We start from the raw sequence: 15,575 nt of genomic DNA, 5'->3' as shown, positions 1-15,575 counted from the left end.
ATCCTATCCTATCCAAGACATCCAGTACCTGCCAGGACTTACACTCTGTGTATTTTTTGTATTTTGTATTGGCTCTTACAGGCTCCTATATCCCAGAGGGCCTCATGACTTCCTGCACTTGGGATTATGTCACATACACGTACGCCAACCAGAGCTACACCATGATGCTGTGTTGTTTTACCTTCTTCATCCCACTGGGAGTCATCTTCTACTGCTACCTCTTCATGTTCCTGGCCATCCGCACTGCCAGCAGGTGGGACTATTATGCCAGTTTCTTGGGTGGCATAATACTACTAATCATAACAATCATATTATAATCATCATATTATAACTGAGAAGCCACACTCTATCAGGCTGGGACACCTACATCCACCCAAGACACTAAGCCTAACCCTAACCATGAACCTGTCCCTAACCCTAACCATGAACCTGTCCCTAACCCTAACCATGAACCTGTCCCTAACCCTAACCATGAACCTGTCCCTAAACCTAGCCATGCTTTGTGACATATAAGGAATATGTAATTAGATAAGTAACGAACAACTAATATGTCAGCTTATGTGACATATACGTACTGTAACTACAAATGGTTACACAATGGTTATTCTAGCATAAATTATATCCACCCACATCCACCTCGTTGAAGGCTAAGAATATATATATTAATGTAACATGGAACCGTTAAGCTACGGGACACTTTAGGATCATAGACGATCACTATAATCAGGATGAATTATCAGGATGTAAGCAGTGCTGAGCATCCATTCCATAGACAATCATAATCAGGATGAATTATCAGGATGTCCACAGTGCTGGGCATCCATCCCATAGACAATCATAATCAGGATGAATTATCAGGATGTCCACAGTGCTGGGCATCCATCCCATAGACAAGTCACTATAATCAGGATGAATTATCAGGATGTCCACAGTGCTGGGCATCCATCCCATAGACAATCATAATCAGGATGAATTATCAGGATGTCCACAGTGCTGGGCATCCATCCCATAGACAAGTCACTATAATCAGGATGAATTATCAGGATGTCCACAGTGCTGGGCATCCATCCCATAGACAATCATAATCAGGATGAATTATCAGGATGTCCAGGGTGCTGGGCATCCATCCCATAGACAAGTCACTATAATCAGGGTGAATTATCAGGATGTCCACAGTGCTGGGCATCCATCCCATAGACAATCATAATCAGGATGAATTATCAGGATGTCCAGGGTGCTGGGCATCCATCCCATAGACAATCATAATCAGGATGAATTATCAGGATGTCCACAGTGCTGGGCATCCATCCCATAGACAAGTCACTATAATCAGGATGAATTATCAGGATGTCCACAGTGCTGGGCATCCATCTCATAGCGTGACCATATTACAAAGGACATCCCGAGTCTATTTGTTCTTTAAACCCTGACAACAACAAAAAACATTGACAATATTACATAACATGGTTACATGTGTCATGTAAATACTCCGGCAATGCCCCGCCGTAGCCAATCAAATGCCATGCTTCGAGACAGTCAGGGAGGGAGGGAAATGCCAGCTATTGCTGCTTCACCTCCTTCCACACCTGTGGCGGTCTGTGCCGTTTAAGATGAGGGAGGATAGTTTTTATTTTCATGAGCATGGCCTTATTAAGCAATAAGGCACAGAGGAGAGGGAGACAGTAAAGAAAGTACTGATCAGAGACTTGGAGTGGGATTAGTAGGCTGTCAGCCACTAGTAAAGATGAGGTCAAGCGTATTGCCTGCCTTGTAAATTGGAGGGGATTGGGAAAGGGAGATGTCAAAAAAGGCAAGAAGGAGAAAGAAAGAGTTGGAAAGAAATTAATCGAAAGCAGACATCGGGAGGTTGAGACCCGGAATTCCACATGGGTTGTGTGCGCAGGGTACACTAAATTAGAAGGGTTGCAGCCAGGGGATGGAGAGCGTCTGTAAAGCCTACAGGGAGAGGAATTAACAGGTATAGAAAACACACATAATTACCAAAGCTACAAAAGAGCAAAATGAGATCAGAAAATTACTAGGTACTCAAGTGAGAGTGATGTGGAGACTTCCTCACTTTCCTTCCTCGAACAACTCGGCAGAACCGTCTTTGTTTTGGCGACGGTCTTAGTTTTGCCGACGAGACCTCCGATCACAGCCGGCGCTGAGAAACCAGGAGAGACTGAAGTGCTAACACTAATTGCTGATTGCCTAGAAGAGAAGAAACCACTCCCCCTTTGATAGAGTGATTACCAAAACAAGTCACAAATTGCCCTGCCCCTTAATCCTGATTGATGTGTCAACAATCATCTGCAAATGATGAGCAGTCAGCAGTTTACACACCAAGTAGGCTACTGGGAAGACAGGCAGCACTTCAGTTGATGGCCCGAGCTAACAAAAAGACAGTACTAAACAATAACAGATAAAAACCCAAAAATATAATTTACTTGTCAGTTCTGGGCATATCAGGAGTCCTCTAGCTACAGAATGAACCTCCTGGGAAAATACTAAGTGCACATTGTCCATGACCTTTAGAAAGGTAAGCATGTGGTCTGAACAGATAATTCACAAGTTCTGCTCCTTCCTATAACTTGCAGGTAACACAATGTATGATCTATACTTGGCATGTAGGTTTCCCACTTATGGGTGGCACAACTTGGAACTTGTGGGAGGGGAATGGGCAGGGTATATGCAAATTAAATACTTGTACTATTACTATTGTTAAAAAACTTCACTGTTTTTGCAGACTGTAGTGTTTTTGCAGACTGTAGTGTTTTTACTGACGTTACTGTAATATTTACTACGGTGTTTTTTGTTGTTGAGGATAATAATATTGTATTTACGATAGAATTTTACGGTATACTACAACCAGTGGCGGCTGGTGGGAGGAGCTATAAGGGGATGGGCTCATTGTAATGGCTGGAATGGAATCAATGGAACAGTATCAAACACATCAAACATATGGAAACCATCTGTTCCAACTGTTATATTCCAGCCAATACAATGAGCCCGTCCTCCTATAGCTCCTCCCACCAGCCTCCACTGAATGCAACATTCTCTAGTAAGTACTACAATTGATCGAGGGATACTACAGTGTGTAGTATATTATTCTACAGTATACTACAGTTGACTATAGAATTCTATAGTCAACTGTAGTATTTTTTTCATGTGGGTTGTCCTTTGTGTCATTGTTTCCACCTAACAGACAGGCTCCTCTGTTTGTTCCTGCAGGGAAGTAGAGAACTTGGGGACACAAGTGAGGAAATGTACGCTGATCCAGCAGAAGAGCATCAGGAATGAGTGGAAGCTGGCCAAAATCGCCTTTGTGGTCATTGTTGTGTATGTGCTGTCCTGGTCGCCGTATGCCACCGTCACCATGATCTCCTGGGCAGGGTAAGTACACTGCTCAAAAAAATAAAGGGAACACTTAAACAACACAATGTAACTCAAAGTCAATCACACTTCTGTGAAATCAAACTGTCCACTTAGGAAGCAACACTGATTGACAATACATTTCACATGCTGTTGTGCTAATGGAATAGACAACAGGTGGAAATTATAGGCAATTAAAAAGACACCCCCAATAAAGGAGTGGTTCTGCAGGTGGTAACCACAGACCACTTCTCAGTTCCTATGCTTCCTGGCTGATGTTTTGGTCACTTTTGAATGCTGGCGGTGCTTTCACTCTAGTGGTAGCATGAGACGGAGTCTACAACCCACACAAGTGGCTCAGGTAGTGCAGCTCATCCAGGATGGCACATCAATGCGAGCTGTGGCAAGAAGGTTTGCTGTGTCTGTCAGCGTAGTGTCCAGAGCATGGAGGCGCTACCAGGAGACAGGCCAGTACATCAGGAGACGTGGAGGAGGCCGTAGGAGGGCAACAACCCAGCAACAGGACCGCTACCTCCGCCTTTGTGCAAGGAGGAGCAGGAGAAGCACTGCCAGAGCCCTGCAAAATCACCTCCAGCAGGCCACAAATGTGCATGTGTCTGCTCAAATGGTCAGAAACAGACTCCATGAGGGTGGTATGAGGGCCCGACGTCCACAGGTGGGGGTTGTGCTTACAGCCCAACACCGTGCAGGACGTTTGGCATTTGCCAGAGAACACCAAGATTGGCAAATTTGCCACTGGCGCCCTGTGCTCTTCACAGATGAAAGCAGGTTCACACTGAGCACGTGACAGACGTGACAGAGTCTGGAGACGCCGTGGAGAACGTTCTGCTGCCTGTAACATCCTCCAGCATGACCGGTTTGGCGGTGGGTCAGTCATGGTGTGGGGTGGCATTTCTTTGGGGGGCCACACAGCCCTCCATATGCTCGCCAGAGGTAGCCTGACTGCCATTAGGTACCGAGATGAGATCCTAAGACCCCTTGTGAGACCATATGCTGGTGCAGGTGGCCCTGGGTTCCTCCTAATGCAAGACAATGCTAGACCTCATGTGGCTGGAGTGTGTCAGCAGTTCCTGCAAGAGGAAGGCATTGATGCTATGGACTGGCCCGCCCGTTCCCCAGACCTGAATCCAATTGAGCACATCTGGGACATCATGTCTCGCTCCATCCACCAACGCCACTTTGCACCACAGACTGTCCAGGAGTTGGCGGATGCTTTAGTCCAGGTCTGAGAGGAGATCCCTCAGGAGACCATCCGCCACCTCATCAGGAGCATGCCCAGGCATTGTAGGGAGGTCATACAGGCACGTGGAGGCCACACACACTACTGAGCCTCATTTTGACTTGTTTTAAGGACATTACATCAAAGTTGGATCAGCCTGTAGTGTGGTTTTCCACTTTAATTTTGAGTGTGACTCCAAATCCAGACCTCCATGGGTTGATAAATTGGATTTCCATTGATTCTTTTTATGTGATTTTGTTGTCAGCACATTCAACTATGTAAAGAAAAAAGTATTTAATAAGATTATTTCTTTCATTCAGATCTAGGATGTGTTGTTTAAGTGTTCCCTTTATTTTTTTGAGCAGTATATATACAAAATATACAAAAGCTTGGGTGACCTCGACTAACCTGTACCCCTGCACATTGACTCGGTACCGGTACCCCCTGTACATAGCCTTGCTATTGTTATTTTATTGTGTTGCTTTTTATTTAATTTATATTTTTTATTTAGTAAATCTTTTCTTAACTCTATTTCTTGAACTTGCATTGTTGATTAAGGGCTTGTAAGTAAGTATTTCACGGTAAGGTGAAATTCTTACTTGTATTCGGCGCATGTGACAAATCAAATTTGATTTGACATATACACTACCGTTCTAAAGTTTGAGGTCATTAGAAATGTCCTTGTTTTTGAAAGAAAAACAGCATCCCGGAGTCGCCTCTTCACTGTCGACGTTGAGAGAGGTGTTTTGTGGGTACTATTTAATGAAGCTGCCAGTTGAGGACTTGTGAGGCATCTGTTTCTCAAACTGAACACGCTAATGTACTTGTCCTCTTGCCCAGTTGTGCACCGGGGCCTCCCACTCCTCTTCCTATTCTGGTTAGAGACAGTTTGCGCTGTTCTGTGAAGGGAGTAGTACAGTCGTGGCCAAAAGTTTTGAGAATGACACAAATATTAATTTTCACAAACTCTGCTGCCTCAGTTTGTATGATGGCAATTAGGTTAAACTCCAGAATGTTATGAAGAGTGATCAGATGAATTGCAAAGTCCCTCTTTGCCATGCAAATGAACTGAATCCCCAAAATACATTTCTACTGCATTTCAGCCATGCCATAAAAGGACCAGCTGACATCATGTCAGTGATTCTCTCGTTAACACAGGTGTGAGTGTTGACGAGGACAAGGCTGGAGATCACTCTGTGACTGGAAGTTTCAAAAGGAGGGTGGTGCTTGGAATCATTGTTCGTCCTCTGTCAATCATGGTTACCTGCAAGGAAACACATGCCGTCATCATTGCTTTGCACAAAAAGGGCTTCACAGGCAAGGATATTGCTGCCAGTAATATTGCACCTAAATCAACCATTTTTCGGATCATCAAGAACTTCAAGGAGAGCGGTTCAATTGTTGTGAAGAAGGCTTCAGGGTGCCCAAGAAAGGCCAGCAAGCGCCAGGACCGTCTCCTAAAGTTGATTCAGCTGTGGGATCGGGGCACCACCAGTACAGAGCTTGCTCAGGAATGGCAACAGGCAGGTGTGAGTGCATCTGCACGCACAGTGAGTCAAAGACTTTTGGAGGATGGCCTGGTGTCAAGAAGGGCAGCAAAGAAGCCACTTCTCTCCAGGAAAAACATCAGGGACAGACTGATATTCTGCAAAAGGTACAGGGATTGGACTGCTGAGGACTGGGGTAAAGTCATTTTCTCTGATGAATCCCCTTTCCAATTGTTTGGGGCATATGGAAAAAAGCTTGTCCGGAGAAGACAAGGTGAGTACTACCATCAGTCCTGTGTCATGCCAACAGTAAAGCATCCTGAGACCATTGATGTGTGGGGTTGCTTCTCAGCCAAGGGAGTGGGCTCACTCACAATTTTGCCTAAGAACACAGCCATGAATAAAGAATGCTACCAACATATCCTCTGAGAACAACTTCTCACAACCATCCAGGAACAGTTTGGTGACGAACAATGCCTTTCCCAGCATGATGGAACACCTTGCCATAAGGCAAAAGTGATAACTAAGTGGCTCGGGGAACAAAACATTGATATTTTGGGTCCATGGCCAGGAAACTCCCCAGACCTTAATCCCATTGAGAATTTGTGGTCAATCCTCAAGAGGCGGGTGGACAAACAAAACCCCACAAATTCTGACAAACTCCAAGCATTGATTATGCAAGAATGGGCTGCCATCAGTCAGGATGTGGCCCAGAAGTTAATTGACAGCATGCCAGGGCGGATTGCAGAGGTCTTGAAAAAGAAGGGTCAACACTGCAAATATTGACTCTTTGCATCAACTTCATGTAATTGTCAATAAAAGCCTTTGACACTTATGAAATGCTTGAAAAATATCTAAAGACACTGAATCAGCAAACTTTGTGGAAATTAATATTTGTGTCATTCTCAAAACTTTTGGCCACGACTGTACACAGTGTTGTACGAGATCTTCAGTTTCTTGGCAATTTCTCGCATGGAATAGCCTTCATTTCCCAGAACAAGAATAAACTGACGAGTTTCAGAAGAAAGGTCTTTGTTTCTGGCCATTTTGAGGCTGTAATCGAATCCACAAATGCTGATGTTCCAGATACACAACTAGTCTAAAGAAGGCCAGTTTTATTGCTTCTTTAATCAGAACAACAGTTTTCAGCTGTGCTAACAAAGTTGCAAAATAGTTTTCTAATGACCAGTTAGCCTTTTAAAATGATAAACTTGGATTAGCTAACACAACGTGCCATGGAACACAGGAGTGATGGTTCCTGATAATGGGCCGCTGTACGCCTATGTAGATATTCCATAAAAAATCTGCCGTTTCCAGCTACAATAGTTATTTACAACATTAACAATGTCAACACTATATTTCTGATCAAATTGATGTTATTTTAATGAACATAAAAATGTGCTTTACTTTCAAAAACAAGGACATTTCTAAGTGACCCCAAACTTTTGAACGGTAGTGCATATCTACAATGGCTAAATGTAATTATTTTTGACATCATCTAATGTAGCAATGTCCAGGTTTCCAAGATACTAGTGTAGCCTCTGCTGGATGTTTATTGTGTGTACGTCCGTAGAACAATACTGTAATATATTTCTAGAGCTACTGGATATTTATTGTGTGTACATCCGTAGAACATTACTGTAATATATTTCTAGAGCTACTGGATGTTTATTGTGTGTACGTCCGTAGAACAATACTGTAATATATTTCTAGAGCTACTGGATGTACCGTGTGTACGTCCATAGAACAATACTGTAATATATTTCTAGAGCTACTGGATGTACCGTGTGTACGTCCATAGAACAATACTGTAATATATTTCTAGAGCTACTGGATGTACCGTGTGGACGTCCATAGAACAATACTGTAATATATTTCTAGAGCTACTGGATGTACCGTGTGGACGTCCATAGAACAATACTGTAATATATTTCTAGAGCTACTGGATGTACCGTGTGTACGTCCATAGAACAATACTGTAATATATTTCTAGAGCTACTGGATGTACCGTGTGGACGTCCATAGAACAATACTGTAATATATTTCTAGAGCTACTGGATGTACCGTGTGTACGTCCATAGAACAATACTGTAATATATTTCTAGAGCTACTGGATGTTTATTGTGTGTACGTCCGTAGAACAATACTGTAATATATTTCTAGAGCTACTGGATGTACCGTGTGTACGTCCATAGAACAATACTGTAATATATTTCTAGAGCTACTGGATGTACCGTGTGGACGTCCATAGAACAATACTGTAATATATTTCTAGAGCTACTGGATGTACCGTGTGGACGTCCATAGAACAATACTGTAATATATTTCTAGAGCTACTGGATGTACCGTGTGTACGTCCGTAGAACAATACTGTAATATATTTCTAGAGCTACTGGATGTACCGTGTGTGGGCATGTTTGTCTTACGTTGCCTTTTTGATGAACATGCCTTGAGTGATATTTTTATTTTCACTAGCTTTACATTCAGATCACATTCAGAGGTATTCTGCACTTTTCAAGATTAGATTTACCACCAAACTTGACATTTCTGTTCTTGTTTCCAAAAATGTGGGGGATTTTCTTGGTTTCTATAAGAATATGGCAAATCCTGGGAATTACTGCCAGCTCCACGCCCCCTCTCTCTCTGTCACCTCTCTCATTTCCAATATATCTCTGTCACCTCTCTCATTTCCAATATATCTCTGTCACCCCCAAAAAGTTAAAATATCCCCCCTCAAAAATATATATATATATATATATATATATAAAATTGAAAGATTCAAATTAATACATTGAACAACTAGGTAACTAACCTCTTCTCTTTGTTAATTGAATAAAATTGTCATGACATTTTTAGCCATGTGTTTTTCCCATTACTACTGAGACAGAGGCTTCGTTATATAACATTTAAATATTTCTCCCCATCTGTACTGGAAGGTACATAAACCCTGGTCCAGCTGTTGATAGATGTTTTGGATAATCCCAACCATTACACTGCCTTCGTTACTGGATAATGGAGAGATTACTTACTTGTCTTCTGTCTTTTCAGACACGCCAACATTCTGTCACCGTACTCCAAAGCCGTACCTGCAGTTATAGCAAAAGCCTCTACCATCTACAACCCTTTTATTTATGCCATTATACACACAAAGTACAGGTAAACTACTGTGTGTTATGAAAATCCAATGAATGATTGAAATAATAAATAAACAAACAAATGACTGAATAAATGAATAGATGTGTTTTATCAACCCTAACTAGGAAAATTAACTTTGCTCTGTGCTATTTACTGTAAAAAAAAAATAAGAAATATGTGTTTCAAAAGTTTTTTGGTCCTCCATGTCGTCTACAGGGCCACATTGGCAGAGAAGGTACCTTGTTTGAGATGTTTGTCACCGAGAAAGGACAAAAAGGACTTCAACAGCGAGTCTTCCTTCCGAGATTCCACTATCAGCAGGCAGTCGTCCGTCTCAAGGACCCATTTCTGCGCCACATCCTCCATCTCCTCCAGTATGGTAAGGTGTAGGCTGAAGCTGGGTCAGTTGTGCATTTCCCCCATGAATGGTTAAGGTTATGATTGTGGGAGGGGAAGCTGATCTGTACCTAGTGGAAACTTCACCCTAGAGCTAAAGTATGATCAATGGCGTAGGTTTGACTTCAGGTCAACATTATCATTATCAACATTATCATTCCCTACGGCAGATCTTCACTATTAACTACTGACATTCAACAACCATATGAGATCGACATGGACGTTTTTTATATATTTTGAACCTCTACATTGTTACAAACAAATGTTCAAATGGAACCAACAAAACATAAACAATGGAGTAATTTAACTTTAGACCAAAATAGAGCACACAGGGTCAATATCCAAACACTGCAGTTTAAGGAGGGTGGACACTGTTTATCACCAACATATTAGAATGGGGGTTTTCTGTTGCTGTAGGTGAAACAAATGAAATGTTGTCTAATATGAGCACTGATCCTAGACAAGGCATTGTGCCATGTGGGTCTTTTCTTGGCTCGACCCTGCTGCTACCCTCACAGGTATCTCAGAAGAATCCTCTTTGCTTTTTGAAGATTATGGCTCCCTCATGTTTTTCTTGTCAAAAGTTGAGAAAAGAAAGTTGAACTAAATCCATATATGGTTCCTAACCACAGGTGTTTGGAGATGTGGTGCTGGATCCTCCAGAGCGTAACGACGCCTCCTTCAGAAGCACCTCGTCCTTTAAAATGCCCAAAGACAAATGTTGCAAGACCAAGATAATTTGTGCTGCAGAGAAGGTGAGAGAGCAGAGATACTTGCGGTGTGGTTTGCCTTTTTATTTGCCATTGGTTTGGTATTTCTCCTCAGTCATTGAACATCATGTTGTGACCACACATTGATCTGAATTGTACTACTTGATTGGTGGACATTGTTGTGCCTTTATGCCATTTAGAAAACATTTTATCCAAATATAGTAGTACATGCATTTTTTTTCCTCATATGGGTGGCCCCAGCAGGAATCAAACCCACAACCCTAGTGTTGCAAGCACCATGCTTTGCCAACTGAGCCACACGGGACCACATTAAACCTCAGCCCTGTATTTACTGTCGTCATGACCATGCTCTACTCATGTATCTGTGTTTCAGCCCAGCCACGCACTGAAGGAGTCTATGAGCGCCAGTGAACACGAGGTAGTGTCTGGCTCCATCTGCATGGCAGCCGTCCCCCTGCTGGCCTTATCGAAGAGGAGCCAGAGTGTCCAGCTAACCAATGGAGGAGAGACGACAGAGAGTGAAAGCGGCAGCGAGCGCAGGAGCACCTTGGACTCCCCTAGTTTACGAGCCCAGCTTTCTCACATCTCCAGTATCCCACAAATCATCATCAGCCCAACATCAGAGAGCAGCTTAATGTCAGATGACAACTTGTCCTTAGTGGAGAAGCAGGGAGCCATGATGAGTCACGGGGAAGGCGAACTGCTGGTGGGCCTGCGGAGCTGTTCTTCAGAGCTACTGGAGTCAGTGGAAAGATTCCTCTCCTGAGTTCACTTACAAACTCTAAACTCTTTGTCTGTGTCCCAAATGGCATACTTTCTTTCCTTCTTCTTCTCTTTTCTAATACTGATCCAACCAATCCATTCCACCCAGCCTCTTTTTTTAAACAGACTTTGAGAAGGAGACCAAGGCAAGCCCTAGGAAAGATCTGGTTGTGCTTCAATGAACAGAAGGGAGAAAGAAACCCAGGAAGGGCTATTTCTGGTGTGCTCTGGTCACAAGAAAGTGTTACCGGGTAGAAGGGAATATTAAAATCCACCTGATTCATTCCCCAGCCACTGTGATTAACATCCTACTTTCTGCTGTTTGTCTAAATGGCACCCTTCATTCAGAGGATCTATGATGGTATAGTGGTTCCATAATGTATATTGACTTAGAAAGAAGGCCTTTATAGTAGCAAATATAACTAACATCCTCATGCCAATGGACCAATGTTGGCAATGAGTGTTAATGAGCTATGGACATTAAAGCCACAATCTGGAGTCTGTTTTAAAATAATAAAATAATACATTGAATTTATAACGCACATTTCATTTAAAAAACAATCTGTAAATAAAAACAAGAGACATAGACAAAAAGGACACATCTAGACAGGGCAACTGACACAAAGAACAAAGCTCACGCTAGAAAGGGCCAGGACAACAAGCAACAAGCTAAATGTGACCACTCCCAATTCATGGGGTTATGGTCTGACAGTCCATGAGATCGACATGATGGTTTTAAATATATTTTGAACCTATACATTGTTACAAACAAATGCTCAAATGGACCCAAAAAAACATGAACAATGGGGTAATTTTACTTTAAATTTGGGTTAAGATAGGTGAAGTCAGGTGTAGTGAGCTCACAAAAATAAATTAAGCAACTCGCAAAAGTTATATTCTTCAATAATCAACGGGCATAGTTAATTGAAATGACTATTGAACATTAGGACATGTATTACAGATTTGACCTTTAATGGACATTCCAGAATCTAGACACCTGGAAAAGAAGGCACACAACAAAATTATTCCGGTCAAACTTCTTCCCTGTATCCGATTGGCTATGGGATCTTCTGTGCCCTTTGCATTGAGTTTGACCACAGCTTCCTTTATCACACGGGCAGGGATGTAATCATCGATCCTGACTCCTGTTTATTTAAAGACATTTTGCTACATTTTCACTTATTGCACATTTTGTTGTCACTATTGTCCATTTTGTTCGTGTGGTTATGTTTCTTGATAATATCGTTGGATCATTTTTATTTGTTTGCTTTGAGACTTGTCTGCCCTACTGATGTTGCTGGTCATCCCCTTTCAAGGTTTTGTGAAATGGAGAGAGAAAAACAACAACAACGTCGTATTGCTATTATGCATTAGTAATAGCTCTAACCCAAGTGATATCTGAAAAAATATAAAGAGGAAAATGACAAGCATTGGGAATAGCACTGAATTTAGAAATACAGAAAATATTATGATTCTGTGCAGTACTGGAAATATGCCAAATTTGACAAAATTGTTATCAGTGATTGACTTGACTAGATTCTGGACACCTAACCCTAAACAAAGCATCATCTTTTGATGGCGCCGAGTCAACAATGCTTTGGTTATGTTTATGAGTGTTGATGGTGATTGTGTTGGTTAAGCCGATCCTCATTGGCCAATGACCTGAATCTTGACCTATTTAATCCTTCCAGATAACAGGCCTCAGACAGCTTGCTGTTCCCCACGCTTCAATGGACCATAATGCCCTCCTCTCTAAACACACACACACACACACACACACACACACACACACACACACACACACACACACACACACACACACACACACACACACCTTCAAGTGAATATCTTTCTTACCTAAATTGGAGAGAAACTCAATCACCAGGACTAGGGTTTTAAAGGTCCAGTGCAGTCAAAATTCAGTTTATCCTGTCTTTTGTATCATATTGTACAACAGCTGATTAAATTAACACTGTAAAAAACATTGTGTGAAAAACACTGTAAAAATCAAACATGGTAAAAAATTATGTGTGTTAATTTTTTTTGAATCAGTATTATTTCCTGATAGTTGCTGGTTGAAAACAGAATCTACACCGGACCTTTTAATCAGCACGTTAGCATGGGCAGGAGTTTCGTCTTTCCATGGTGACATCACCATGCGGTAAATTGATTAATAGACCAATAACAAAGAGAGTTCCAAACCTCTCTGCCAATAACAGCTAGTTGTCAGTTTTCCCATCCCCACTCAGACCACTCCCAGACAGTCCTAGATAAAATTATTGCTTGAGAAATATGTTTTTGCACATTTTAATGGAAATCTATTACAGTAAAGTACTTAATTGTTACCCAGAAATGATTTGATATTGATATAAAAATGTCTGCATTGGACCTTTAAGTGATGCCATAAAAGCAGAAAGTAAAAAAATATTTATATATATATATTTATATATATATTTTCCCCTCTTTTGTATGGATTTGATCATGTTTTACCTGTCTTGAATCAATGGTTCTGTCTTGTATCACTCAAGGGACAGTGTTTGAATGTATGATGGACAGTGTCTAAAATGTGGTATTAATGTCACACCATCAGTTGCTTGTTGATGAGAGTGTTGATTACATGGGTTGCGACAAGGACATACTGGCCCGTATTCACAAAGTGTCTCAGATCTACAATAGGATCAGGTCCTGTCCATTTAATGTTGTTTATTCGGATCAAAAAGGCAAAACTGAACCTATTGTAGATCAGCATTTATACTCATGAGACGCTTTATGAATACGGGCCATTGAGATCAGATGGGAGAGAAGCAGAAATTGACATTCTTGCCACTAGAGGGTTGTAGATACCCATACACATTATAGTCATCCTTTTATCTGACGGTGAAGTAGAAGAGCTCAACAAAATGTACTTTGGAAGACTGTTACCTATATACCAAATTAAAACATACTGTGTGAATCTGTGTCTGTCTTTCAGCCAACCAATGAGTGAATGAAAGAATCAGATCAAATCTCCTTCTTTGTATCATGTACGGAGTTCAACATTAAGATCTGAAGAACAATCAGAACTACTGGATTTTCCCCTCTGCTATTTCCCCTAGTCCCCAAATGGCACTCACTCTTAGCAGCTGATTGAGGGAAAAGATGACATCACTTTCCATGGTGCTTGCTGAAACTGGATATGTAATCAGGAAACCAGAATACCTGGTATCTGAAGTCAGCGATACCAAGGGTACGTTCCAAATGGTACCTTAGTCCGTATTTAGTGCACTACTTTTGACCAGGCCTCATAAGACTGGTCAAAAGTAGTGCACTGTATAGTGATTAGGGTGCCATTTGGGACGTAAACCGTAGTCTCTGGGTTTTATTGCTGTGAGGTGCAATCAACTGGATGCTCTACTCCCTTCTACTGTGATACACACATTTGCAGTGACTTAATAATATATTAAATTAGAATAGGATATATTTTACTCAAGGGAATTCAGAGCAATCAAATGAGTCCCAATATTTTTTATTTAACTAGGCAAGTCAGTTAAGAACCAATTCTTACTTACAATGACGGCCTAGGAACAGTGGGTTAACTGCCTTGTTCAGGGGCAGAAGGACAGATTTCTACCTGTCCTTCTGGGCCAGCAGCCTTTCAGTTACTGGCCCAATGCTCTAACCGTTAGGCTACCTGCCGCCCCATGAACGTGTGAACGTCATCCACACATTTATCACATAATGCATTGAATATAGTGGCCAAGGCCTAGTCAGTATTCAGTATCCATTACCTGAACAGTGAAGGTATCTATTTATTTTATATTTGATTCCCTCATTTACAATAGCTATCGTGAACGACTTCTCAACTCTGGAACAGGGGCAAACTGGATGATAGCTCTGGTCCACGGCGTTAGGACGCGTTTCTCCACCAGTAGGCCTAGACCTAGACGAACGCGCACTAACACCATGGACCAGAGCTAACTGAAAGCTATTACTGGAATAAAAATGAAGCCAAGGTTTGGCATCCTTCGCACTCTGATTTAAATTAAATTTACCGTAAATTGTACGTACACCCAGCATCAGTCACGTTAAATTGAACAAACACTTCGTTTAGCAGATTTTCTACGGTCATTCACAATTATAAACTATTCAATAGTTTATTAGAAAATCTGCTCAAGGAAGTGTTTGTAACAATACACATAATAATATAATTTAAGTAGGACACATATATATAATTGCATATATAATTTTATTTACATTTTAGTGGGTTAATGTTGACAGAAATCCATTGGCTATTATTCTCTGAATGTCCACTTTTATTTTCTTTATTGCTTTTTATTTTTGTTTTCATTGTTTTCTTTCGTCAACACTATGAAAATCTCGTGCATTCAAACAGCACGCCTTATAGATGGAAACAAATGAATGCACTGATACTGTCCCTGCTTTCATGACGTAATAAGAAGTGGGCAATTCGCC

At 41.5% G+C, this 15,575-nt stretch overlaps 1 protein-coding gene across 1 annotated transcript in view; it reads left to right on the top strand.

Moving 5' to 3' along the window:
- opn4xb (opsin 4xb) overlaps window positions 1-11,692 on the top strand; it is a 32,018-nt gene extending 20,326 nt beyond the window's left edge. Inside the window, 6 exon segments of the mRNA NM_001279053.1 lie at window positions 82-253; window positions 3,232-3,393; window positions 9,148-9,255; window positions 9,451-9,613; window positions 10,263-10,385; window positions 10,735-11,692. Of these exon segments, the coding sequence (NP_001265982.1) occupies window positions 82-253; window positions 3,232-3,393; window positions 9,148-9,255; window positions 9,451-9,613; window positions 10,263-10,385; window positions 10,735-11,127 (1,121 nt within the window). The 3' untranslated portion in view covers window positions 11,128-11,692.
- The last annotated feature ends 3,883 nt before the right edge of the window (window positions 11,693-15,575 follow it).

The sequence above is a fragment of the Salmo salar genome, chromosome 24 (assembly GCF_965601325.2).
Source record: "Salmo salar chromosome 24, fSalSal1, whole genome shotgun sequence".
In the NCBI taxonomy this organism is placed as follows: Eukaryota; Metazoa; Chordata; class Actinopteri; order Salmoniformes; family Salmonidae; genus Salmo; species Salmo salar.
This window is presented reverse-complemented; position numbering and strand designations above follow the sequence as displayed.